At 50.3% G+C, this 26,632-nt stretch overlaps 3 protein-coding genes across 3 annotated transcripts; 2 read left to right on the plus strand and 1 right to left on the minus strand.

Moving 5' to 3' along the window:
- The first annotated feature begins 95 nt into the window (after positions 1–95).
- On the plus strand, positions 96–5,729 carry LOC135291755 (hydrocephalus-inducing protein homolog). The gene is made up of 9 exons (XM_064406022.1): positions 96–180; positions 1,289–1,330; positions 2,029–2,128; positions 2,738–2,837; positions 3,305–3,473; positions 3,761–3,993; positions 4,316–4,376; positions 4,997–5,200; positions 5,577–5,729. The coding sequence occupies exons 3-8, from the start codon at positions 2,119–2,121 to the stop codon at positions 5,075–5,077; spliced, it is 654 nt and encodes a 217-aa protein (XP_064262092.1). The 5' UTR covers positions 96–180; positions 1,289–1,330; positions 2,029–2,118; the 3' UTR covers positions 5,078–5,200; positions 5,577–5,729.
- On the plus strand, positions 5,372–15,279 carry LOC135291753 (hydrocephalus-inducing protein homolog). The gene is made up of 12 exons (XM_064406020.1): positions 5,372–5,378; positions 5,577–5,809; positions 6,395–6,546; positions 7,469–7,661; positions 8,225–8,333; positions 8,925–9,176; positions 9,513–9,652; positions 9,987–10,208; positions 11,380–11,540; positions 13,032–13,132; positions 13,712–14,102; positions 14,898–15,279. The coding sequence occupies exons 1-12, from the start codon at positions 5,372–5,374 to the stop codon at positions 15,181–15,183; spliced, it is 2,247 nt and encodes a 748-aa protein (XP_064262090.1). The 3' UTR covers positions 15,184–15,279.
- A 9,725-nt stretch (positions 15,280–25,004) lies between these two features.
- LOC135291754 (zinc finger protein 239-like) lies at positions 25,005–25,601 on the minus strand. The gene has a single exon (XM_064406021.1). The coding sequence runs from the start codon at positions 25,599–25,601 to the stop codon at positions 25,005–25,007; it is 597 nt and encodes a 198-aa protein (XP_064262091.1).
- Positions 25,602–26,632: the final 1,031 nt, after the last annotated feature.

The following is a 26,632-nucleotide window of genomic DNA, read 5'->3' on the forward strand; positions in this document are numbered from 1 at the left end:
CGGGTTCGGGCCGGATCCGGGCCGGGTTCCGGCGGGGCCGGGCGGGTTCAGGGCGGGGCCGGGCGGGTTCAGGGCGGGGCCGGGCGGGTTCCGCCGGGGCCGGGGCGGGGCCGGGCCGCAGTGATTTTCAAAGGAGATTGTCACTTGAACTACTGCCTTAACTTTCTGAAGAGTCTTTCTGTACGTATTAGCGAAAGCCTAAAATGTGGTGATAGAGGCACATCTGTCAGGTCTGTCCCTTGCTCTTTGTGTAGCACTAGTGTTCTATCCCGGCTGGAACAGCCGGAGGGGCTGAGCGAGCTGGGAAAGGGGCTCAGCCTGGAGAGGAGGAGGCTCGGGGGGACCTTGTGGCTCTGCACAGCTCCCTGGCAGGAGGGCGCTGCGGGTTCAGGAAGAGCCAGAGCGGCGTGGTTCCCTCTCTCCTCTCCCGCTCAACCTCTTCCTCCCTCCCTCCTCCTCCTCCCCCATTTCCGAAGCCCTCACAGCCCACGGGAGGAACGGAGATGGAGCCGGGACAGGGCGGAATGCAGAGAGGGGATGCCAGGAGTAGGAGTGACTGGGCTGTACTGGGACCATACTGGGATCATGCTGGGAGGGAGTAGGAGCAGTACAATGGCTGCAGCGCTGGACCGGGGGGTGCTCCTTGGCGAGAGAGGGGGGGTGGGACCCCCAGCACGGGACCCCCCTGCTCTCTTTATCCTGCACAGGGACCCTCCTGTATCCCCCATTTCCAGACATCAGGACCCCCTGTTCCCCATTTTCCCGGCCATTCCATGGCTCCCAGCCTGCAGACTTGCCGTGGGCTTGACCCTGGGACGGCCTGGAATACCTTGGAACCCCATTCCTGCCTTTCCTAGCCCCTAGCCCCTCCTTTCTGCAAAACCAGAGACCTCCTGAACTCCCCCTTTCCCAACATGCCAGGTGTCCTTACCCTGGACTCCTCTTTCCTGGGCTCAAGGAGGCCCTGGAATTCCCTTCTATCTCTCCATGTCCCTGCCTCCCCCCATTTCTGTCACCCCACTGACACCCTCCTGCACCCCTATTCCTGAGGAACGAGACACCCTTTTACCCCTTTGCCCGGCACTGAGAGCCCCCTGTCCCCCCCAGTTCTGTCCCTGCGTTCCCTGCCCGTGGCACTGTTGGAGCCCAGCCCGGGGTTCCCTCAGTTGGTGTCCATGGGGTCCCTGGACAGCGTGGGCTGAATGACCTATTTGAGGCCTTCTCCTTATCACAAGATAAGGGCATCATTGATCCCCACACAGAGTTTCAAGTGACACTGCATTTCCAGGCCGAGCAGACTGGCAGCATTGAGAAGACCCTCCGATTAGAGGTGAGAGGGACTCTGTCCTGCCTGGCCCAGCAGGGCACACTGAGCACAGGGGCAGAGTCGGGAAGAGCTGCACCTGACAGACACAAGGGTGCTGTGACCCCAACTTCTGCCTCTACACAGCGTTTGCCAGAATGTGCAGTGCATCCACATCCCCCCACATAAGCAGACACTGCATCCTGAGCCTGTGCCACAGCCTTGTCCCTGTGAATGGCTGAAGGTTGTTGTTTGCTTGTAGAGACTGCAGCATGATCTCTGCATTGGAGTTTGTCTGAAGCTCTTGTATAGTGCAATAAACTCTCCCCCTGGGATTTTGTTCCCCATGGTTTAGGGGCTGCATTTCAGAGAGGGTGCTAGGTGACTGGAGAGGGTTGTCAATGCCACCTGCTCTGAGACACCTCACACTTCTTGTGGTTGTTCTTATATCTGTGTGCCTCTCCAAGACAGCATTCCCTGCTGTAGGAGTGCAAAGTTGGGCTGATAGGGTTTTTTACTGCAGCAGAATCCCACTGGCGCAGCCCATGACAGGAACAAGTTAGCAAAGCTTGGAAGTCCACCGATGCTTGTGAAGCCAGGGAGGCCACAGGGGAAGCAGCAGCAGAGACAAGGACTTACAGGCTGTCTACCAAAAGAATAATCTTTTAATTTAATAATCTGTTTGTTAATAAAATAATCTAAGTGTTTGTTTCTTGCTGACTCAGGTTTCAGATACAGAAAATATCCTGGGGATTGCTCAGACTGAAAACATCCAAGTCTCTGCAGAGGTCTGTGATGTTTCTCTGAGCATTGACATGCCTGAAGGTCAGTGGGTGCCTCTCAAACAAAACAGTCCAGGTGCACTGCATTACCTTGGGATGGATGGGATGGGATGGGATGGGATGGGATGGGATGGGATGGGATGGGATGGGATGGGATGGGATGGGATGGGATGGGATGGGATGGGATGGGATGGGGTGGGGTGGGGTGGGGTGGGATGGGATGGGATGGATACATAAAGCACATACCCTGCCAGCTGCGTGGAATAAAGCATTGTCAGGGCACTGACAGCCTTAAGTCTCTCCCCTCTGAACTTTGAAGTGTGCAGCTTCATGTGCAGATTGGATCTGGGGGCTTTGAAACAACACTGACATGAACAGGTGGTTGGCAACCCCCACAGGCTCAGCACAGCATATAATTAATTGGATTTGTGCTTGGAAGTGAGGAAATGGAAGCTGAGCTCCTTAGGTACTAAGGCTGCAGATATTTTGAGTAAGAAGAGAAAGGGCAGACAAGTAGCTGGAAAACACTTCCAAGAATGGAAACTTGCTGAAAAGGGTTTTGTGCCACGACCTCCATTGAGCCTGTGGCCTGGGGTATTCTGCAGCAGCTCATAAATACCATGTTTAACCTCGCTCTGTGGGTTTTCTGCAGGTCCAGATGGAAGCTTGGAATTTGGAACCATTAATGTCCAAGATAATGTCAAGAAAGTCCTGCATCTAGAAAGCACGGGGGTATACAACATTGAGTACAGGTGAGTCCTGGTAGCGAGCATTTCCTCGGGTTCCCAGGTCTGCATTGTCCCTCTGTCAATGGCTAGAACCTGTTTCCTACCTCATGGTAAATACACACTCTGGGCTCTCCAATATCAATTCTTTTAGCAGAGAATCCAGCCATAAACCAGCAGTTCTTCACAGCTCAGCTGGAGCCCAAAGGAGAGCCCCAGAAATTTCAGCCACTGAAATGCTGAGATTCATTGCCTTTCTTTGGTGTCACCACCTTTCTCTTTCTGAGACTATAGGAGTAAATGAAAACTTTCAGTACCAAGGTTTCTTGCAACAACCTTGTGATTGTCTGCTCTCTCTGTCAAGATCCAGGATTCCCTGAGCAGAGCTGGACTCTCCCTTTTCTTCTGTTCTGGTCCTATGCAAACTCCTGGCTGTGCTGGTGACACCTGTGCTTTTAACAGCAGAGATCTCCATTCCTTCCCTTTCTCTCCAGGTTCACACTTGAGGCTGCAGGTCGCAGGACGCGAGACGTGGCATCCCACTTCACTGTTAAGCCTCAGTCAGGCCTGCTGATTCCCTCCCAGCCTGGTGTGAATGTTGAGATGCTCTTCCAACCCACAAGAGAAATGTTCCTCAGGAGCAAACCCATCCTGTACTGCCAGGTGAGCTGCCCGGGCCAGGCTGTGTTATCACACGGTGTTTTGGGAGGGTAAACAGGATAGGTGTCTAATGGAAGGAGGGCTTTAACTGGAGAATCCTCTCTCCGACACACACAAACAAAGTCTTTCAAAAGCATTTGTGAGGCTTCCTGTGTGGAGCTGAGAATCTGAATCTGGAGGAGGTGCTTAAAAAAGGAGGGGTAAACTGATGTAGGCCTGGGGTGGAGGCTGGACACCGGGGTAGAGTCTGGCCTCTTTGCTTTGCTTACCACCCCTTCCTGTGGGCACAGGTGATAGATGCCAGCTCAGGTGAAGGAGGCCAGGCTGTCCTCAACATCCCATTGAGGGTGTCTGCCATAGCTGAGTACAGCAAGTACAGCATTGAGCCTGCCTCACCCATCAACTTTGGAGCCATGCTCAAGGGCACCAAGAAGACCCAGACTGTCATGCTGGAGAACAAAGGGCTGCTCAGCTTCAAATTCCACATCTGCCAAGCACCCGAGGAGGCACTGGGAAGCAAAAGGTAGGAGAAAGCCTGCACCACCCTTCCTGTCCAAGGAGGCACCACACCACAGCTGGTATGTGGCAGGCAGCCAGGAGACCTGGGCTGTGGTCCATTTGCATCCCTGGCTTGGGGAGAGGGAGCAAAAAACCACTTCGGTATCCCCATGTGTGCTGCGAAGCTGGTGATAGAGCTGCTGTGTCCAGCAATGGGTGCTGCAGGCTGCTCCCTGGGAGCCATCAGGAGCACAAAGGCTTTTCCCTCTGAGGAGGAAGGCCAGCTTTGGCCTCAGAGGAAGGCAGGGGAGCTCAGCATGACAGATACCTCTGCTTTCTCCTCTCAGCTCAAAGCAAGTGGAAGCTGAAAAGTGCTCCATGAGAAGGAAATCAACCTCCTTGACACAGGTGGGTGACTCCTGCTCCCCTACAGAGCTGCTGCAGGGGATGGGAGAAGATGCTGCTGTGCTGGGCTGGGGGCTCATTGCCATAGGGTGGAATGTGGTCTGCAGGATGGAGTCCAGCATCTGCTCAGTCCTCCTGGCAGTCCTGTACTCTGGCTGTGACTTGGAGTTGTGGGGTCAACAGAGGGGAGCAGGTCGCCTGTTTGGTAGCTGCTGGCCAGCATAGGTCTGTGAACACCACAAAAGCAAAAACCTCCCCCAGTGAACTCGCAGTCCACAGAGCTCAGACAACATTGCTTTTTCTTCTTCCCAGTCCTGCACCTCTCTCCCATCATTTCTCACAGCTATTTCTGCTCTCCTGTGTTACCTGTGGAGGCTGATCACAGCTACCACCTTCAGTCTTTACACTCAAACTCCTTTCTCTCTGCTACTTGGGACATTCGTGCAGCTCCTCTTGGCTTGTTGCTCTCAGCCTGGGGCTGCCTTTGGGCCATGGAGTCATCCTTCCCTGCCCTGGGACTGGCTGCTTGGGCCCAGCTGGAGTCCAAGGCAGGACATAATCTTTTCTGGGGTGCTCAAGGCACACTTATTAACCATCAGCCTCTCCTGGAACTTTTTCTGCAGGCTCGCCTCAATCTTGGCATGTTCACGGTGTCCCCTGCTCCGGCTCCATCAGTCCGTGGGGCCAGCAGAAGATCCCAGTGAAATGCCTCGCAGGGCAGGAGGGGACATGTGAGCAGCAGCTCTGTATTGACATCACAGGCAGACACCCCAAGGACAATCCCCTTGGCATTCCCTTCACCCTGATTGCTCAGTCCTGTATCCCAGGTACATACTGGCCACAGTGCCCTTGGTCACACCTGCTGCTGATCAGCACCTAAACTTGCTGCTTGCATAGAGAGACACACTAGCCCTGGTGTCCCACCTTAAAATCCTCAGAAGCTCCAACCCTCTTTGAGTCCACCAGTGGACTCGTCCCTCCCAGGCTGAGAGGGATGCATGGAAGGCAGGATAAAAGGAAAGCAATGCTCTCTAAGACTGAGGCTGACCGAGCTCCATCCTCCCAGCCAGCTCCCCTACCCAACGCTGGGTTTAGCAGTCACCCGGGCAGAAAGGGCTTATCAAGCCTTCTGAGAGGCCAGCAGAGTCCAGATAAATCCATCAGGGAGGCTTCTCCCTGCTCATCCCTCTGGTGTGTCCACAGCACTCGTCGAGGATGTCACATTAATCTTCGAGGAGTACCCGATCTGCAGCAGCACCGACCTCGACCACAAGCTGCAGTCGGTGGAATGCGCCAGCCTGTTTGTCACAGATGAGAACAGATTCATCTTCAGCAAGGCTCAGGTTGGGCAAGAGGCTGAAGCTCATTTCAATATTTACAACGCAAGCTGTCTGCCATGCGATGTGGTCCTCTCCATCGAACCCCTGCCTGGAGAGGTAAGAACAGGAGGCCAAGGTGGTGGCTGCCCTCTAAGGGCCGTGTGAGAGCCTGTTTTGTTCTCCAGATGCATTGCTGCCTGTGGCCCAGACTAGGCTAGCTCAGTGCAGGTCAAACTGCAGGGGAGAGCAGCAGAGCCAGGGAGCAGTTGTGTTGAATTCTGCATGTCAGGGGCAAGGTTTTGGCTCAAACCGCTGGGTCTTTGATGGGAGAAGTGAATCCTTCTGAACCTCTCTTGGAAGCACACGCAGAGAGGGGCTGTTATGAACTGACATGCCAAGGCTCAAAGCAGGGCATTTCCTCAGGCTCCCTGGCTTTTCCTTCTCTTTGAAGGCCAGCTCTAGGTTATTTGCAGGGTTTTCCGTGCAGTGCCCACCTCCCATATAGGTGGGTGCAGCTGCCAGCCCTCAAAACATACACTGCTTTAGCACAAGGTCAGCATTCCCCAGGAGGGAGGGAGGCTGCCTAGGGAAGCAGAAAGGAGACACACTGTCTGGGACTGCTCTCAGTAATGCATTTATGGATAAAACCACGTCATGTTGAAAGGTGTTTTCTCCTAACACTGCTCTCTGGGTTCCCCCAAGGCAAAAAGCCCTATCAACAACATTTTCAAGTTACATCCAGTCAAGATGTCTGTTCCCGGCTCATCCTGTGCCATTGCTACGGTGACCTTCACCCCACCAGAGGAGCAGAACTACAACTGCACTTTCAAGGCTTCCCTTGTCATCCCAAATGGGTAAGAGACCCTGTGAAATACTCTCTCGTAGCTGCCTCTCCACTGGGAAGGCACAGACCTCTTGTTAGCTCTAATGCTTTCAGTAGCCTTAGGCAGAGTACTTGGCATGAGATGATCTGGGAGGCTCTAAGAACTCTTAGAGCAGAAGCATGAGGCTGATGGTTTAGCCTGTGTGAGGAACTGTGAAGACAGGCAAATACTAGGTAGCCAGCTGTAAGTTGCTGAGATGTGCTTCAGCTGAGCTGGGGTTTCCAACAGCAAAGGCTTAGATGAAGCAGTTTCTGTGCCAGCAGTCAGCAGTCACATTTTCCTCTTTTGTTTCTGTAAAATTAAGTGATCCTCTGTGACTCCCTGGCATTCATTAAGCTCTGTTATGTGAGTGATTGGAGCTGGTATGAAAGAGGAGCTGAATTCCTCTGCCCTGGGACCCGTGGACTGGGGCTTTGAGCTGCCCTTCCTCAACCCTTTAGTGGCTGAACCAAGAGAAGACTAACTGCTAATAAGCGATTGTTTTTTTACTGTTCTTGGAAAAGATCTTCCTTGAGAACGACAATGATTTCTTTTTGCCTTCTTGCTTTTGTACTGCTTTCATGCTGTGCTTTTGCTTGTTGCATAAGTCTCACCTCACTGCAGCATGGGGATTTGCCATATCTCGTCTGGTGCCGTGTTTTTCCCCTGCTGTAGTGCATGATTCAATTAAGTGAAGTTATTTGTAACTGTTATTATGGAAGGCTTTGGCTCTTTGGAGCAGATTCCTCTTGTGAATGGCCCTGAGTGGATTGGGATGAGGCTGGTGGGGGCTGTGTTGTGGGGTACAGGAACAGCAGGCAGGGAAAAGACTGTGGGTGGCCCTTGCAGCTTTGCTTGCCCACTGAGAAATGGTTTAGTGCCAGCTGAAATTGTTTCTGTGCCTCTCCTGCAGCTCTGTGGAAATTAAACCCCAAAGCCTGACCTTCACCATCAGCGGGAAGGGGCATGAGCCACGGGTGACAGTCGTGTGCCCAAGCGCTCGCAGCAAGAGGGGAAACGCTGTGCTGCGCTTCAAGAGGCTCCGTCTGGGGGATTCAGAGATGCTGCCCCTGGTCATCCGTAACGATGGCATCATACCTGTCAAGGTGCGGAGGACCTGCTCAAGGAATGGTCTGGTTTGGGAGCAAGTGGTTGTGGCACAGGGGAAGGGTCCCAAAAAACATGGCAGACCTGTGAGGAGGTGTCAGAAATTCTTTTGAAACAAGTGACTGATGTCTGTTCTCTAAGAAGGGAGTTCTTGGAAATGTTCTGTCCAGTCTTTCTTCTTTAAGTTGAACACCAGAAAGGTGGTGGATTATTTTCCCCCCTGTCTCTCAGGTCACCTTTTGTTCTCATGGACATGTGTGATTTCCCAGTTCCATTAGGTTGTATTTCAGCCGACTTTAGTACATTTTAAGTAAACTTAATTGTGGTTGCGTTACGTCCCGCCAATTACTTTTTGTCCCATTTGGTTCTGTGTCAGTTATATCCAGATGCCTCTGAGCACCCTTTTTTTCCCGGCTGGTTTGACTTAACTTTTGGTCTAAGTGCTGTTTCTAGTGGGAGAGGTGCTGGGCTCCCATGCGGGAACAGCAGCACTGCAGTGTCAGGCCTCGTGCCATCCTGTACTCACACCAGTACCATTGTGCTCTGTGTTCCCTTTTCTCAGTTTATGTTACACCTGGAGGATGAGCACAGAATGTTCTCCTTGAAAGGCAGGGCCTCTGCTGTCAAGGTGTTCCACAATGGAGATGTGGAACAGGATTCAGCTGGAAACGGTAAATTCATTACCCATGAAGTGCAACCATGCACAGAGGGAAAACGTGTGCCCTGCTCTTGGCTTCTCTGAGCAGCAGCCACATGTTAGGCACAGTTTTGTCCCTTGGGCCCTCTGTCTCCCAGCCTTTTCTTGGGGGCTTTTTGCAGGGTTTCCTCCTAGGAAGTTGCAGGAAGTTCTTCTGTTCTGCTAGACATGGTGGGTTGAGTTGTGGGGGACTGTCACTACCTCAGTGGACCCTCTGAGGTATTTGCTGCACGTGGCATGGTACCAGCCTGAGCAGACACAGCCCTTGAGCACTCAGATAGCAAGCAGAAGCCGAAAGCACTCTTTGGCTCAGCTTTCCATATGGCTGGAGCTGGTGGGAAGTAGATGGAATGAGGGCTGGGCATCAACCTGAGGTTAAGCTGCTTAAGTGGTGCTGTGTCTGGGGCTGGCAGGCTTGTGAACATAGGAAGAGGGTCTGCAGCCACTGGGGGTAGAACCAGTGCTTAGAAGGCAGCTGGTTTCAACCTCTTATTCCTCATATATCCTGTGAAATTTCTCCTCAGTACAGCTGCACCACTTAACTCTGATTTCCATTGTTGTGCAGAGAGCAAGCCCACAAAGCCTTTCTTCCTTCTGAATCGCGGCCAATCGGCAGAGTTTGATGCCATTTTCAAACCCACCCTGGCTCAACGTGTGGAAAGGCAGATTGGTGTGTTGGTGGTGGACACCTACTCTAACAAGACCGTAATTGAACTGGTGGGTGAAGGCCACGAGGACGAATTCACCCTCGATGGATTAGAGGAAGGCCCTGAGGAGAGGAATGCTGATGGCAGCCTGAAGGAAAACATCACTGATGGTAAGAGGAGAGACTGCCAAGGTGGAGCAAGGAAGAGGAAAATATCTGATCATATATGTCTTCCCTCTAGCCAGGCCTGGGCTGTCACCCATGGGACTTGGTGGCCTTTGGGGGTGGTAGCCATGCATGCAGAGCAGTGTGTGCTGTGCTGCACATCACTGGCTTAGGGATGTGTCAGGGTGTTTCCCTGGAAGTGGTGGAACTGCCTAGGGAACTCCCTGGCAGAGGGGGAAAGGTTTGGAGCCAGGAAGCATTGAACATGCAGGTGTCTATGCACGTGACGGGGGCAGGTGGAGCTCCCTCCATGCTGAGATCCCTTGCTCTCCTCCTCAACAGCTGTCAGAGTGAATCACATTCAGTTTGGGGACTGTCACGTTGGGGAGCCCTACTGCAGGACCTTCACCATCACCAGCCACGCCGAGATGGTCATGCGCTTTGAGTGGGAGGCAGAGGCCCCATTCCGGTTCTCCCCCAAGGTGAGCATGGACTGCCTCTGCCTTTCCCCATTCTCAAGCCCTGCCCTGGTGTGCCCAGGAGCTGGCAGGGAGCCCTCACTGATAGCCCATTCCAGTGCCATGTAGGAGATGCAGTCCCTGGCTTGGCTGGGCCAAGGCTGCTAGCCTTGCAGAAAAGGCTTCATGTCATGGGAGGTGGCACCTTCTGTTCATCCTTTTGTCTATCAAACTTCATGTAAATCCACTCCGAGGTGCAGATTCCTGGCACAGCTGTTCACCCCATCGGTCCCTTTTGCTGTCTGTCCTGCCCTTGGCAGTGCTTCCAGTTTGGTCTTGACTCCCTGATTCTCCCTAGGTGGGACACCTCCATCCTGGCTGTGCCAAGGACATCACAGTGACCCTGATGTCAGATGTCCCAGTCACCTTCAGGAGGCACCTTGTGAAATGTAAGGTGACCAAGATCAACTTTGAGTTGCCACAAAGGAAGGTTCAGGACTGGGATGACCAAATGACCATTGTCATCTGGAAGAATTCCACCAGGAAAGACCCAGCAGCCAGGTGGCCTAAAATACAGAAGGTAAGAAGCAAAATAGCAATAAAACCCCAACCCAGCTTTTACAAAAAGAACCACCACAGCACCATCACTGCTGGCTGAGCAGCTCCTGTGTCCTCTGGACGTTGGACAGCTGTGAGGTTCACCAGCTGTGCATTCCAGAAGAGAGGTGGAAGCACAATGACCAGATACACTCACACAAGATGGGGAAGCCTTCTGACAAGAGACCTTTAGCCACACACAACTATCAGTCTGGGCCACAAGCATAAGTGTTGCAGCCCATATTGAATGGAAGGCAATGTTTTATGATTTTATTCCATTTTATGCTGTTAGAAATCTCTTCATCTAATTTGGTATCTTTTCACCAACAAGGAATTAAGTCTGCTGCAGTCTGTCTCTTCTTTTGAAGTGGAAAGAAATCCACTTCTCCTGCATATGCTGGTGAACTCCAAGTTTTGTCTGCATGAGAATTTGCTTGTGGTCTCTGTATTGTGTGGGATATCTCATCATGGAGTAGCCCAGGCACTGTATGACTCTATGGAAGAGGCCAGAGAAGGATCATCTCCAGAGACTCTTGCTTTTATTGTCATTATTAGTTCCAAACACAGTCATCTAGGGTGAAGGTTCTTTCCCAGTTTCTGGACCATTTTTAGGCCTCTAAAGCATCCTCTTTTCTATCAGAACATCTGCAGTTGGAGACTTTCCCAGGGAGATCTTTCACATTCCAAAATGCCCATCCCCAGCTCCCAGCAGTGTGGCTGTTGCTCCAGACATGACATCTGGAGAGCACTTTCTCCTAAGACAAGAACAAAAAGATGCTTTCTAGAACTCTTCAGTCTTGGGGTCCTCCATCCACAGAGCTCTGGCAGGGGAACTTAACCCTAATTTTGAGACCTGCTGGATTTATAGGGGACCAGGAAAAAAGCCAGTCACTCTGCAAGGTTGAAGTAAAGGGACTGGAATGCAGCTATAGTCTCATGGGGATATTAACAGCTGTGGTAGTGACTGCTTGGATCAGTGGCTAGAAAAAACTACTGCAGCAGAACAGTCCCAATTTGGTCATCTTTCCAGGGAAGTAAAAGTGAATGGTCCTTTCTAGTCTCTCTGTAAGACTGATCTTGGAGGCCAGAAGACTGCCCTTCTCAGCCTTACTTTCTGGGCTCTGCTCAGTGATTCCTCCCTCCTGTGTTTGCAGGTGGTCAAGACAGCCCCAGAACCAGCTCACACTGTGGTGGAGAAGAGCAGGCAGGAGGTCGAGGTGTACCTCAGTGCCATTGTTGCCTACGCCCAGTTCCACCTGGACACGATCATGGTTCAGTTCAACAACACCTTGCCCTCCCAGACAAGGACAGCCACGTGAGTGCTGGAGGCCAGGCACAGCTCCTCCTGTGAGCAGGAGCTGCCTTTGCCCAGGGCTGGTGCAGTGCCTGCTTCCCAGAACTCTACCCCAGCCAAAACTATCGGCTGCCAGGGCCTATGTACAAATCAGGGAGGGACGGGACTGCTGGGGAATATGTCTTTAGCCGTTTTATTTTCCAGCATCAGTCTCATTACACGGTTATGACAAAGGGAAGATGCCAGCAACTCCCATCCCCAGCAGTAGATAAAGAACTTAATGTTACAACTTACCTTAAAAGTTTTTTGACCAATCACACAAAGCAAAAGCATACTGACAGTAGTTCCATCCAACCGCTATAAGCACATGTACCTTCAGTTAAAACAATGCTTGCTTATTTTGAATGCTATACTGTCAATACAAAACATTGTGTTGAATTTTTTAAGTGTGGGGACAGAAGGCTTGACTCCATTTTTCTTAGAAGATTGATTTATTATGTTATAGATTATATTAAAATACTACATTAAAACTATGCTAAAAGAATAGAGAGAAAAATAATCAGAAGGCTACAAAGAACAGGAATAGAATAGAATACATAACTAAAATGCTGTGACTGCTCACAGCCTTGACACAGGGCGGCTGTGATTGGTCATCAACTGAAAACAATCCACCTAGACCAATAAAAGATGCACCTGTTGCATGCCACAGCAACAGATAGTTATTGTTTACATTTCTTTCCTGAGGCTCTCAGCTCCTCAGGAAAAATCCTAGCAAAGGATTTTTCATAAAATATCATAACTACACAATACCTGCTTGTAAGCCTTAAAACACAATGCACAGAGCTCCATTATTAAGCTTAGAACTTCCTAATATCTCGCTAGATATACTTTTCAGCGGCTCAAGGAGTTATTCTAGACAAGCATTAAGACACAGACCATTGTTCTATTTGTCTTTACTTACTTTCTACTTCTTACATCATTTTTCTGCTGACAAATCTTATGTCTACTGCTTAGCTCTAATCACGGTTCTGCTGTCCCTGAGGCTTGCCTTTTGTAGCTTTCCCAAAACCCTCTGATTTTAAGGATTCCCACAAAAACCAGCACCGGCCCCTTTACGTGCACGCGAAGCCAAGCAGGAGATGGTGGTCAGGAGAGGCTCAATGCTGCCACAGGTTTCTGCTGAGAACAGCCATGGCTTTGCTTTCCCTGCAGGTGACCTGTCCTCCTCTGCTCAAGAATAAGTTTGCAGTCAAAGCAAGACCTAAAGGCCAGAGTAAGGCCCTTAGCTTCAATGTGCTGAGCACCATGTTGGCCCTTTCCTCTAAACTTCCAGACTTTGAAATACTTTCTTGGGTCACCCAGGACAGCAGTCTGAGCATGGCAGGGTTGCCTGGGGAAGATGCTTCTCAGAAGAAAGTGGTACCAGGAGTCCATCAGACAATATTACTGTACTATTTGCTTTATACTTAATGGACTTTCTGTTTTTTCTAATTCCTCCTACTTGGTTTTCAGTTTCACGATGCACAACACAGGGGAGGCAGCCCTGAAATACTCCTGGGAGAAAGCTGCAGAGACTGAACCAGTGAAGGAGCCATATTCAACTACTCTGATGCGTAAGGGCATTTCACTTGCTGAGGGCCTGGGGAGAAGACCCTGCCACTTCACTCCAAAATATGAATTGCTTTTTCATCCTTGTCCACCCATCCACTATCATCAGCATCTTCCCAGCTGCAGCTGGAGAGTTTTCTCCTTGTCCCCTTCTGCCTTTCAGCCCCTTCTGTTCTTCTCTGCCACTTCTGCTCTGCGAAGGAGCTGAGCCAGGCTCTGGGGACAGCCACGTGCTGGGTCAGGACTGGGAAGGGGGACATCAGGTCATCTCTTTGAGGAGTCTGAGACTGGGGAAAGCAGTGGTGTAACGAGTGAGCTGCCCTGCAGCCACTGTCTGTGTGCAGTTCCCCACTGCAGGGCAAATGCAAAGTCACTGTCTAAAGCCAGCTCTCCTGCTTGGCACAGGAGTGTGTGCTGCAGGCAGAAACCCTGCTCCCAGAGGCTCTGTTTCCTGCTAGAAGAAAGTACTTGGCCAGAGATGCTCCAAGTGCATCCCAGCTCTCTTCCACCCACCTGCAGCAAGAGGCAGAGCTGCTGGGAACACAGGATTTTGTCTTGGAAAGGTGTCCTCTTCCTCCCTGCAGGTCGGTTCCTCACCTACGATACCATGAAGCATCGCAGAAAGCTGCTGAGTCTTTTCTGGTGGGAGCAGGACCATCTTCCTGAGACGCCTCCTAAAGTGCGGCAGCTGCAGCAGCCTGCCAAGCAGCAGCAGGATTCCGAGCAGCAGGAGGAGCAGCCAGAGCAGCAGCAGCAGGAGCAGCAGGAGCACTCCAAGAAGCTGCGCCGCTCAAAAGAAAAGAACCTGTCTCCAAAGCGTGCCAACTCCTCCCTGGATGTCTTCACTGATGCCATGCATGACCTGTTCTCCATCAGCCCCTACGATGGCACCATCCCTTCTGGCCAGAAGCAGACCTTTCACCTGCAGTTCAAGCCAAAGTGCACCGGGAATTTTAAGACCGCCCTGCTGTGCAGGTGGGAAACGTCTACATGCTTGCCAACTCATGCTACTGCTGGGTGTCCCTGAATCACAGGGTGGGACAGGGTGGAAGGGGCCACAGTAGGTCATCTGGTCCCACTTCCCTGCTCAAGTGGGGTCATCCCAGAGCACATGGCACAGCGCTGTGTCTGGAGGGCTCTGGAAGAATTCCAGTGAGGGACACTCCACACCATCTCTGGGCAACTCGTTACCTGCACAGGAAAAAAGTTCTTCCTCAGCTTCAGGTGCAATTCCCAGTTCAGGTTCTGCCCATTGCCTCTGGTCCTACTGCTGGGCATCACCAAGCACAGCCTGGTTCATCCCCTAACACCCTCCCTTCAGTCCCTCTGGCTGGGATGTGGAGGTGGGAGACAGGCAGCCCCAGAGAGGCGGCAGAAGCACCCACACGAGCACAGAAAGATCATCATCTGGCCTTGGTAGGGAGGCACTGGGAAAATAGACACTGTACGAAACAGTAAGCTCCTGGAGGCTTGCAAATCTGGAACAAGAGATCCAGGGACCAGACAGTGCCTAGCTCTGCTTCTTTTTGGGACAAGCAAGGCCTGCTTCTCTACATGGGACCCCGTGTGCTGTAGTTGGTGCCCAGGCATTTAACTGGTCGTGTTCCTGCCCTTGCACCTCTGCAGCCTCCATGCAGCAAGTGCAGTTGTTTCATTTGCTGCTCGCTGCTTGCACAGAGAGAAGATGCAACACTGTGTGGTCTGCAAGGAGATAGAAAACCAGCTGGCTGGGAATGTTCATCTGGCTAATACCGGTCCCTTTCTTCCTAGGATTCCCAACCTGGAGCCGACTCAGAAGATGGGGCAGGTGATTGTGAAAGGCAGCGTCCAGGAGTGGAAGAATCTCGAGGAACCATTAGTGCAGATGGAGGAAGGCCAGGGACCCAAGGAGGAGGTGCTCTGGAAACCACCACCCGAGGGACAGCATTTGTGTGAGCTGGAGCATCCTGCAGGAGCCGGCGACATCGTGCCTTCTAAGGATGATCTCCCACTCCTCACCAGAGACGTCTGGAGCTGCCCTCCCAAGCTCCAAGAACATCTTTATCTTACATTTTAGTCAGCTAAGTTAACCAACTAATTGTTTATTAGATTGACAAGTTCTTGATAATTGTCAGTTCATTGTTAATAAACAATTGTTAATTGTTAATTGTCATCTTGACTTGGTTTGAAAGAGGGGAGTCTGCGGGACCTCTCTGGAATGGAGAATGTGACCCCCTTCTCTCCAAATTATTATAACTTTGACATTTAGGGGCTTTCAGGAAGAGATATGGGGAAAGGAGTAACAGTTCTTTGCCAGTATGTACAACAAGGCAAACAAACAACAACACCAGCAGCAACAACAAACAGAACCAGGTGGCCAACCACAGCCTTCCCTTGGCTGTAGGCACTTTCCCTTTGGTGTAGTTCCTGTCACAACCAGGCAGGGAAGGGAGGCAAATAATGAATAAAGCAATTGCTAGAGAAACTTCAGTTATTATTGAGGGGCCCAGAAAGGGACCCAGCATCCGAGGTGTGGCCTCACCAGTGCCCAGCACAGCCGGACAATCACTGCCCTTGTTGGGAAGGGTGGAAGTTTGACAAGGATGTCTCACAGATATGTATGCTTGGCAGAAAGATTTTTGAATGTAGAATCTGAAGAAGGAATAGAAATGAAAGCAAGTTTTGATGTAGAAGAAAAGAATTGCTGAGCCAGTCTTACTGGATAGCTAAGAAGGTAAAGGATATGTTAGTTTGTTGTAGTGTGTTTTTATACTTTGTAATGGTTTTGGTTTTGTATCCCCTTATTTTTCCCAAATGGTTTCCTCCTGATCGTCCCCCTTCCCTTTACCTGTGGAATCCCTCTCCTTTGTTGAGATTATCCCCAAATCCCCGTCAATCTGTCAATCAGGCTCTCTGTCAATCACTCTCTCAGCATCCCATCCTTTCTATCTAGAACTTTCAGTTCAGGTCATCGAGTGATTAGTCAGAGGCCAGGGGTCAGCCCCCCAAGTGCTACCCCCATACGCTATCCCAAATGTCCATTCCCTGAGTTTTCACCCCTGAAAGTTCTTTATTGGTCAGCAAACTTATCTACTTTTTGGTTCACACCTCCCTTTAAAACGTAATCTTGGCACCTCTCCCAGGTACTCTTGGCAGGGGCCCCCTGAGGTGGGGAGCTCCCAGGAGCTCCGAACAAAACCTTGGATTAACCCCTGCTAAGAGTTGGTCCTTTCATGCTCCACCGATGTCTCCAGCGTCTCTTCTGCTGCAAAGGTGACTAGCCTAGCTGCCCTCGGTACCCTCGGGGCACAGGAGAGTGTCCCCCTGATGTCAGCCTTGCCGGGGCTGCCCGGCGCTGTCTGCCGACCCGGGGCTGGCCGGGGTTCCTGGGGGGCTCCCAGAGAGATGGAGACATTAGTTAGAGCGTGTTTTTATGGCTTGGAGCAAAGGATAAACCCACCTCAGACAAGAAGATGTTTTTACTGAGCAAAAAGATTCCACAGGCAAACACAACTGCTGATGTTGCAAGTAGAAAAAAGGTCTCAGAATTTTCTACTGCAAGGAAACTGAAAAACAATTTCGAGATTCAACTGTAATGTACTAACTTTTAGTGACTGGAGAATTGTTACATGAATATGGGAATTATGGTAGTTATGATAGGCTATAGGTAAAAATTAAGGTATAGATTGGTTTTCCTGTATGAGGATACTCAGCAAAGAAAATTTTATTATGCATTGTAACCAAAATTAAAGGGTCTCCAGGCTTGCCTGCAGCTGGAGCTGACAGCTGTAGGCACAGGCTCTGTCACCCACAACCCCGGACTGCTGAAACATCTTGGATAAAATAAATTGCATTTTGAAGAGCCGCCTGGAGTCCCGCATCTCTCATTCAGGCTCTTGCTGCCCTGGTCCTCAGGGCTGCCCTATTGCTGATACAGGCCCGGAGCTATTGGCCTTCTTGCCCACCTGGGCACCCACCTGGGCACCCACCTGGGCACCCACCTGGGCTCAGGTTCAGTTGTCATTCAGCTTCCCAACCACTTTCCACAGCTGGGAGCTGCAGAGGGTTAGTGTGGCCAAAATGTACGACCTGGCCCTTGGTCCTGTTTAACCTCATGCCAGTGGTCTCAGCCCATGGATCCAGCCTATCCAGGGCCCTCTGCAGCCTTCCTGTCCTCCAGCAGATCAGCTGAAAAATATTATTGTAAGCACTGATTGGCGAGGGGTGGCATGGCCACGGCCAGCAGTCCCAATGCCCAGGGGGTGGGGGAGATAGGATCTTTGTTTTCCAGCCAGGCTCCCAGCCAAGAGCAGCCAAAGCCGAAGTAGAAGACAGATGTTGTGAGGCAGCCAAGAATTCAGGCCAAAGCTTCATTTTCTCCAGAAAAAAAAAAAATCCTTTAAACTTTAAGGGGAAAGTCTTGTTCCAGCCCCATCCTTGGCCAGAGAGTGTATGTGCAATATTTTCCAGGAATTGAATGTAAGGAATCCAGATATGCCATGTTATCCAAGAATCGCATGTAGTGACTTGTTATCTGGGAATCACATGCTGGGAAGCCAGACACAGCCTGTTAGACAGTGATTGTATGCAAGGAACCTAGATGTGGCACATCAGATGGGGTTTGGATGCAAGGAATCCAGATGCGCTGCTTTATCCCAGAGCAGCGGGGGGGGGGGGGGGGGGGGGGGGGTGAGAAACAGACAAACACACAGAGGCTGCACCTACTTTGGGAATGCTTGACCTCTGACCCAGCTTGGCATCATCCAAAGAAGGACACTGAGGTGCTGGAGCAAGTCCAGAGAAGAGAAAGGAAGTTGATTAAAGGTCTAGAGAATAAGTCTGATGAGAAATGGCTGAGAGAAGCAGGGCAGCTGGGGAGGGCTCAGTCTTGAGCAAAGGAGGCCCAGGGGGAACGTTGTCACTCTCTGCACCACCCTGACAGGAGGCTGTAGTGAGATGGGGATTGGACTCTCCTCACAGACAACCAGTGACAGGACAAGAGGACACAGGCTTAAGCGGCACCAGGGAGCTTAAGTTGGACATCAGGAGGAATTTCTTCACAGAAAGGATTCTTAAACATTGGAAGGCACTGCCCAGGGAGGTGGTGGAGCCACCATCTGGGATGGTGTTCAAGGACCAGCTGGACATGACACTTGGTGCTCTGCTCTGGTTGACAAGGTGGTGTTTGGGCCAAAGCTTGATCTAATGATCTCAGAGATCTCTTACAACCCAGTTGGTTCTGTGATTCTCTGACATGAACACCTGATAAAGACAGGGAATCCTTTCAAATTAAGTATGAGAAAAGATAAAGGGTTCGTAAAAGGGTTTCACAGGAGCTCACATATTGCCCTGACCAATCTATATGATAGACATAATTCCCTAGAATTGTTAACTGTTCTCTGGTCTTTTTATCCACAAAGCACACAGTATTCAAGAGTCTTAGAGCTCCAATGAATCTCTAAATCATATTAAGATGGAATCAAATAATAATTTAATTGCTAATAACAAGAATCCTGTTAAATTATTGGAGCAGGAAGAGCAACTCCACCTGCCTTTGAAAATTTGTAATAAAGTTAATAGTACAAATTCTTCAGCAGCAATTGTTTGGATTATCTCTGGATATAACATATAGGTGATTTCACCATGATTTTCTTGAATGGTTCCTAAATTGCACTGTGTTTTCTTAATCATCGTGCATGTTTTCCTTCACTTTCTAGCCTGTGTAAGCAAGGATGAAATACACAAGACACAAATTCATGAAGGAGTCAGGAGTTTCTGCATTGTTCATGCATAATCTGTGACCAAAGCCTCATGTCAGTCATACAGTGCAGTCTCCAGCTCAGCAAAAAGATTTTCAGCTTAGAAAAGCACATTTTTTTAAAATCAAATATGTTACTTTTATGTATTTAGTGTCTATTTCTATGATGCCTGCCTTTGACTTGCTCTTGCATGGCTTACATGCAAGACACTCTAAAGACACTCCAGAAGAACTCGGTCAGCTGACTCCAGCCTGAAGCAAGTTCAAACCAGTGCTCTGGCCAGAATCTGCCTTTTGGTTTGCATGTGACATTCTGACATGTTACGAGTTGATAGTGAAGTCTTGTCTTGAATTAGTCTAATGAAACATTGTCCATCTGGAATAGAAAAGACCATAATGCCAATCTTTATCAAAGCCTTAGAAATTGACTTGGGAAGAAGAAATTAAAAACCCTTTTATGTATGTAATTGGAAGAGAATTTTGTGTTCTAGCAGCTTCTCATGATTGATCCTAATGGTGACAAATTTATGGAGATGAGAAGAGAGGAGCAAGGAATGTGCCTGCCTATATGTTTCCTCTTCTTGTCTAACAGCAGCTGCATCACTGGAAAATGTGTTCTAATGACAATGTTCATTTCTTCAAGAGGAGACTAAACTGCTTTATAGAGTTCTGGATTGAGACAAATGACTTTTAAAGCCCAGAAATTAAATTTTGCAATGTGTCAACTTAGATCCTAGCTTTGTTTTCAGCTGCTGCTGATGCAGGTTTTCTCTTTTGGTGTCTAACCGACATACTGTATGAACACTTAATAAATAGGCTGCACATAAGATGGTGGAAAAAGATGATCTATTGCCACACTTTCTTTGCCTGCATCACAGCCTGTGTATTATTACCTCTAAGGATCTGTGGGGAATCAAGTTATCCTGATAGGTGTATTTTTCATAAGCTTTTACTCTAGAGAGTTGCCAGAATGTGGTTTGTATCTGTTATTGATGAATAGCTGAATTAGGAAGACAGAACTAAGCCGTTCTTGAGAATCAGCTCCTGGGATTCTATCAAGCTGCTATGGAAGAATAGCATGTGAAATAATATATTAGCAGCTTAGTAGTTATAGAAAAATAAGAAGTGGTGAAGAAGAAAGCCAGTATCTGGCAATTGAAAGAATTCTTGAAGTGGCAGAATTGCTGCAGAAGATCTTTACTATTAGGATACACAAGACAGGTGATGGACTTTGGCCCATTTTTAGCACAATAGATTTGATAACAGGAAGCCTTGGCAAGAGCAAACAGTTTTGAAGATTGCAAGAAGATTAAAACAGCTGGGTGTCACAGACATATTTTCTGGAAAAATCCCTTTGCCCAGGATTCTTCTCCTGGGAAGCACTTTATTAACCTACAACTGTAACAAAAAGAACACACAGAATTCAGAAGGAAAACCTTCTGAATCATTCCTCCTTTTGATTCTTGGGTCGAGATGACCCTAAGGTGTTAGAAAGTCTCTTTTTTTCCCAGCCCCGCCACCAAAGAGGAAACTGAGATGCGTCGGTTCTGCTTTTCAAGGTTGTTTATTTCTCCTTATCTGTAACATTCTTTTTCTGACCTGCAGAGGTCTGTCTGGCAGGTCAATTCTTAGCACACTGCCTGCCCTTGGGGTGGTGTTAACATTTTATACTAAGAAAGATGTCTACTTGATTTACAATACTTTTCCAATACCTATCACATATGTTAGACAGTCTGTCTCTACTCCAAGCCAATCCAAAAGTACCACCATCACAGTGGAAGATGGAGGCTAAGAAGAAACAGGAGGAAGGACAGGACACGCCCAAATCCCTCCATCTTGTCTCCTGAATCCCCATTCTAAAACCCTAAAATTCTACTTTTTACCCTCTGACAAATTAACTATCATTCTACATAAACTCTTCTGGCTTGTAAATCCTTATACAAAGCTGGTGATTTTCTCCATGGCTTAAATCAAAGGCACAGGTATCTTTGACCATGTGCCAAGGTCTCTGAGCCCCCTGCCAGGGTCTCCAGCAATCCAGGGCAGCCAGAGGAATGTCCTGCTTTCCAACATCCTCCCCCCACCCAATTTCTACCAGAACATGGTGAGACAAAACCTTGGATTCTCTATCAAGTTACCATCCCTTGCAAAATCAATTCTCACTTCATCACCGCCACTCAGATCATCAACTCTCAGTTCATCAAGGGAGAGAGGAGTCTCTCTTGGACCACAGTCTTCCTTAGCAAACACGGTTCAAACCTTTTGTAATTCCATGCTGTAGCTCTCGTATGCTGCAGTCACTTGGAGCGAAGGGGCACCGGCCAGCTGCTCCCTGGATGGCCCAAGGGGCGCTACAAGACTGGCCACTGCCGGGCTCTCGCTGAGACTGCCCAGGTAGCGGTGGCAGCTGCAGTGTGGGTGATGCAGCCTGGTGGGAGGTACGAGGTCCCGAGACAAAGGAATGAAAGAAGGAACACTTGTAGAAGTTCCAAAGAAACATTATTCCAACAAGGGTCTGGCTAGCCCTTATGAAGAGAGTGGGAGTGGGGTGTGGAGACATGAGGGAACCAATAGGTGAAGGCAAAGGGAGTATTACATAAAACAAAAGGACCAATGAGAATTACATGGAGGAGGGAGGAAGCCCTGAGGACAAATCAGGAACCAGATTGGGGATGAGTGATAAGGAAGTCTCTCGAAAAAAGGAGGGGGAGTTAGCATGACAGACAGGGGCGGGAGGCAGCACCACGGGGATTGACATAACTGTATAAGGGCATGAGGGGAGGAACAAGGGACTACTCACTTTGATGGGCAGGCCAGTGGCGGGAAAAACAGGGGAAAAACAACTTTGGGACAATGTCTCCGTCTCTCTGGGTGCCTCCCAGTGAACCCCGGCCAGCCCCGGGTCGGCAGACAAAGGGGGGGCAGCCCCGACGCGACCGACAGCAGTGGGACACTCTCTGGTGCCCCGAGGGTACTGAGGACAGCTAGGCTAGTCACCCTTGCAGCAGAAGAGACGCTGGAGACATCAGAAGAGGATAAAAGGCCGACTCTCAGCAGGGGGCCAGTCCAAGGTTTATTCGGAGCTCCCGAGGGAGCCCCACACCTCAGTGGGCGCCTTGCTCACAGTAAAACAAAGAAATCTCAAGGTTACATTTAAAGGGGAGGAGGAAATGGAAGGTAGATACATTTGCTGACCAATAAAGACCCTTCAGGGATGAAACCTTAGGGATGGACATTTGGGATAGCGTATAAAATAATACTTAGGGGGCTGACTTCTGGCCTCAGACTAATCACTCAACAACTTTGACTGAAAGTTCTAGATAGAGGGGATGGGATGCTGAGTGACTGACAGAGAGCCAGGGCGGGGATTTGGGGGATGATCTCAACACAGGAGAATGATTACACAGGTAGAGGAAGGGGGTACAAAAGGGGTAGATCATTTGGGGAAAATAAGGGGAAACAAAATCAAAACTATTACAAAGTATTACAAAGTATAAAAGCACACTACAACAGGACAAACCATCATGAGGGGTTTACACAGAGGGGAAAAAGGAACAGACCATGTCTTAAACTAACAAAGAATAACTAATTTTTATAACAACTTCTACTTTTAAAACACAGAACGCCACACCATGTCACACATGGCACTGCCTGGAGAAAATCTGCCGTCGTGACATCCTCCTTCCATGACACAGTGCTCTCACCACTGTTGACGGACCAAAACTGCTTATAGGGTTCCCTTTTAAGGATGCTTTGCCAAGTACCAAAGAATTACCATCTCTCATCTGGGAACAACAGTCCCCCACATTTTCACTTCCCCTGGGGCCAAGGGTCTTGAGAACAGAGATCTTCCCTGAAGACAGAGGGCACCACCACACCCTCTTCATCTTCCTCTGTTCCCTCCACTCCTGCACTTGGCATCACTGCCAACAGGTCACTCTTGTGGCTCAAGACATTGCAACCCCCTAAATGCAGTCTCTGTGTTACAGGAAATTAGTTCCATCTACGGCTATACAAGAAAAGTCCAGCCAAAGGCCACTCTATCATCTCCTCTCACCTAGGATTCTTCCTCATCTTCTTCTGACCATCCTTCACTTGCTCAGACATTCACCACACCTGCCCAGTTCCTTCTATTTCATGTCTGTCTCTCTTCTCGGTCAAACCAAGGAGGACTAGTGTTTTGTAAAGTTTTCATTGTCCAAGAAAAGGGTTAAAATCTCGGGCTCTGCCCGCCCACAACTCCCATGGCGACGGGCACTTTCTTGCCCCACCCCCCCCCCCGCCCCCCTTCTCCTTCTCTTTCTCGGATGCGCTGTGGGCACATGACATCAAATTTCAAGGTGGCACAAGCACAGGCTCTCTCTGTCTCGGAGGGCTGCCTGATGCCTCTCAGTGTTCCTCCAGCCTTCTGTCCTGCAGGGGCTCTGACCAACCTCAGCCCAGGCCACATGGCTTCCCCTCCTCCACCCAGCCCATGGCTGGGCTGGGGAAGGTCTGAGCTCTTCACCGACCAGAACCAAGAGAGAGTTCCCTTAGGAGTTCTCTGTTTTTAACCTCCTGTGTTCTCAGAGGCATGTCCATGTCTCCAGTGGCCACACCAGGTGCCAACATTCAAATCTGACCATTGATTGCTTTGACCACAACTTCCCGAAAAACTCACTTCCCTGTCAACCCAGGGCACCACCCTCTATGATGGTAGAGTCTGCTCTGTGGCCTCACACCCTACTCTAGGATGATCTCTGACATCATGGCTCCCGCAGTGATGTCACAAACCCTGCTCTGTGATGTCATACTGCTGCTCTGTAATGTCACAGCACATGGTGACCTCACAGCCTGCTCTATGATGTCACACAGTCCCCTCTATGATGCTGTAGCTGCTCAATGAGCTCACCCAGCAAACACTGTGATGTCATAGCCCAATCTGTGCTGTCACACAACACTCTCTGTGCTGTCACACAGACCCTTTCTGACATCACAGCTGCTCTGTGCTTTTATGACACAGCCACAGAGGTGCTGCTGTGACACTGCCCCTGTTTGGGACATCCCACAGCCCCTGCCAGTGCTGAGCCCCTGTGAGCTCTGTCTGTGCCCTGCACATGTGCCTGAGCTGCCCTGGCAGTGCCCCAGCCCTGCTGGGCTGTGCACAGGAGCTTCTCCTGGCCAGAGCTGTCTCTCTGCAGCGCTGCCCTTGCCAGGAGCTGCCTCTGGGCCAGGAGCCTGGCCCAGCTCAGCAGCACAGACACAGCATAAAGACTTTAATGCCCCTCTCAGGGCTTTAGTGCTGTTTGCAACAGACTCATCAGTGCCTCAGAGTGTGCTCAAAAACCTCTAAACAATTCAAAGTCAGACTGAAACAGAGAAGTTTTCTTGAAGGGTTAATGGGTCCACTGAAGGACAGCCTCTGGGGAAAAACCCTTTTCCTGAGATCCAGCCTAAGCCTGCCCCGACTCAGCTGCAGCCGTTCCCTCCAGTCCTGTCCCTGGGCACCAGAGGGAAGAGGTTGCCACAGCCCCAGCCAGGGACTGGCTCCCTAGGCTGTTGCCATGGCAACCTGTGCTGCTACTAGCTGGGATGCTCGGTCTCCACGGACCAAAGTTTAGGAATGGGATTCCTCAATTTCCTGCTGTCACTAAAACCGCGCTGCCATTCACTGCCCTCCCACCTCCCAGGGAAAGCACAAAAGGCAAAGATCCCAGGCTGGGATAAGAACAATTTATTGGGAACGGCAACCAGATAAGGAACAAACAGAAACAGCAACAATATTGAACACCGAAGGGATACGAAAAACTATTGACAGGGAAAACTATGTAACCACCAACTGTCTCTTCCCAACCACCTATATCCTCCTGCCTGGAAAGGACACCCTTCTCCACGGGGGACAGAGAAACTCCCTTTCCTGCCCTTGGCAATGACCTGAGGTGGGAGTGAATGGAATGACACGGCCATGGGCAGACCCTGATGTCCTTGGACCCACGTCATGTCATTGACAGGGGCAGGAGAAGGGACAGGTGTCTTCCCAGCATGGTTCACACAGAACATGGATTGTCAGGGCTCTTCCCAATGCGGGTCCCCCAGTGGGAGAAGAAGCTGGAGCAGTGCACAAAGCTCTACCTGCAGTTGGGGCATTTGCAGGGCTTCCCTTACTGGTGCTTCCGTTGGTGTTTGGTCAAGGCAGATCTCTGGGTGATGCTCATTCCACACTGGGGACACTCATAGGGCCTCTCCCCAGTGTGTGTGCGCCAGTGGATGACGAGGTGGGAGTTTTGCTTGAAGCCCTTTCCGCAGTCAGGGCAGCGAAAAGGCCTCTCCTCTGTGTGAATGCGCTCATGCAGAAGGAGATGGGAGCTGGTCTGAAACCTCTTCCCACACTCAGAACACTCATAGGGCCTCTCCCCAGTGTGTGTGCACCGGTGGATGACGAGGTGGGAGTTTTGCTTGAGGGCCTTTCCGCAGTCAGGGCAGCGAAAAGGCCTCTCCTCTGTGTGAATGCGCTCACGCAGAAGGAGATGGAAGCTTATCCGAAACCTCTTCCCACACCCAGAACACTCATAGGGTCTCTCCCCGGTGTGGACCCTCTGGTGCACAGTCAGGTCGGAGCTGCAGCTGAAGCCCTTCCCACATGCCCCACACTTGCAGGGCCATTCCCCAGTGTGGATCATCTGGTGGCGGAGCAGGTGATTGCTCTGCCTGAAGCTCTTCCCACACTCCGAGCACTTGTAGGGCTTCTTCTTGCTCATGCACCACCAGCTCTGAGCCCTGTCTGAAGCTTTGTCCACCTTGCTGGCACAGGGTGGATCTTTCCTCCTCAGAGCACCCTGGGCTGGGCTTGGAGCGCCTCCTCCTGTGAGATCTCCAGGGCTTTTCCTCCCTGTTGGATTCTTGTGCCGTGGAGCCACTCAAAACAGCCTGTTCCACAAGGTGCTGCTGCGGGGATTTGTCCTCCCTGCTCTCCATCCTCAGCTCCTTGCCTGGGGGAGGAAGGACAAGGACAGGAGGGGATTTGCCGCTGTGCCACAGGGAAGGGGAAGGAGATCCTCCCAGTGCATCCCTGGCAGGACGGTGTCTGGAGCGGGGTTGTCCTGCAGCCAGTGGCCATGCTGGGCTGGGAGATGGAGCAGGAGAGAGGCGGAAAGGGGCGCTGACTTCCTCCTCACCTGCCTGGCTGTCCTGGGGCATTGTCTCCGTTTGAAAAGACAGGTGTTGGCTGAGGAAGGCAGGAACCACCCTAGAAATGGAAAATGTAAACCCCCTCCTTCCAAATTAGTATAATTTTTAAATTAACGGTCTCACAAGCAAAGGTAGGGGAATAGGAATAATAGTTATTTAGCAGAAAAATGAAAACATAAATACAATAGTAAAAATCAAAAACACTGACAGGTTCAGAATACAACCTGTGGGTCACAGTGGTGGCATCAGTCCCAATAAATGGTGGCTTCAGTCCTCCTGCAGTGGCAGGTGTGGTTCTGTTGAAGCAGTGTTCCTGTAGAAGGGTGGAGTTTTCCTCTGAAGATCCAGTGGTGGTGGTGTTGGGCCTGGTCTTCCTCTGGGAATCCAGTGGAAAAGGCTGGCTCTGGTCTTCCAACCTCTGGTTATATCCAGGTAGGAAAGCTTGGCTCCTCCCCCTGGGCGGAGCTTCTCACAATGGGATAATGGGCTTTTATCAGTCATGCAGTGGGACTCAATGGCTCATTAGCAGAAGATATCTCCCAGCAGGGAGGATGGGTTGTGGAAGAGATAAAGACAACTGCCCAGCTGACAGAAGATAACT

The sequence above is a fragment of the Passer domesticus genome, unplaced genomic scaffold, assembly GCF_036417665.1.
Source record: "Passer domesticus isolate bPasDom1 unplaced genomic scaffold, bPasDom1.hap1 HAP1_SCAFFOLD_111, whole genome shotgun sequence".
NCBI classification, from domain to species: Eukaryota; Metazoa; Chordata; class Aves; order Passeriformes; family Passeridae; genus Passer; species Passer domesticus.

Excerpts from the sequence above, each read along its gene's own strand:
- LOC135291755 (XM_064406022.1), top strand. Across the intron at positions 2,838-3,304 it reads GTATACAACATTGAGTACAG|GTTCACACTTGAGGCTGCAG; the intron begins GTGAGTCCTGGT and ends CTTTCTCTCCAG. Across the intron at positions 3,474-3,760 it reads AACCCATCCTGTACTGCCAG|GTGATAGATGCCAGCTCAGG; the intron begins GTGAGCTGCCCG and ends CTGTGGGCACAG.
- LOC135291753 (XM_064406020.1), top strand. Across the intron at positions 9,177-9,512 it reads GAAGGAAAACATCACTGATG|CTGTCAGAGTGAATCACATT; the intron begins GTAAGAGGAGAG and ends CCTCCTCAACAG. Across the intron at positions 14,103-14,897 it reads AAGACCGCCCTGCTGTGCAG|GATTCCCAACCTGGAGCCGA; the intron begins GTGGGAAACGTC and ends CTTTCTTCCTAG.
- LOC135291754 (XM_064406021.1), bottom strand. The coding sequence starts at position 25,601 with ATGAGCAAGAAGAAGCCCTACAAGTGCTCGGAGTGTGGGAAGAGCTTC.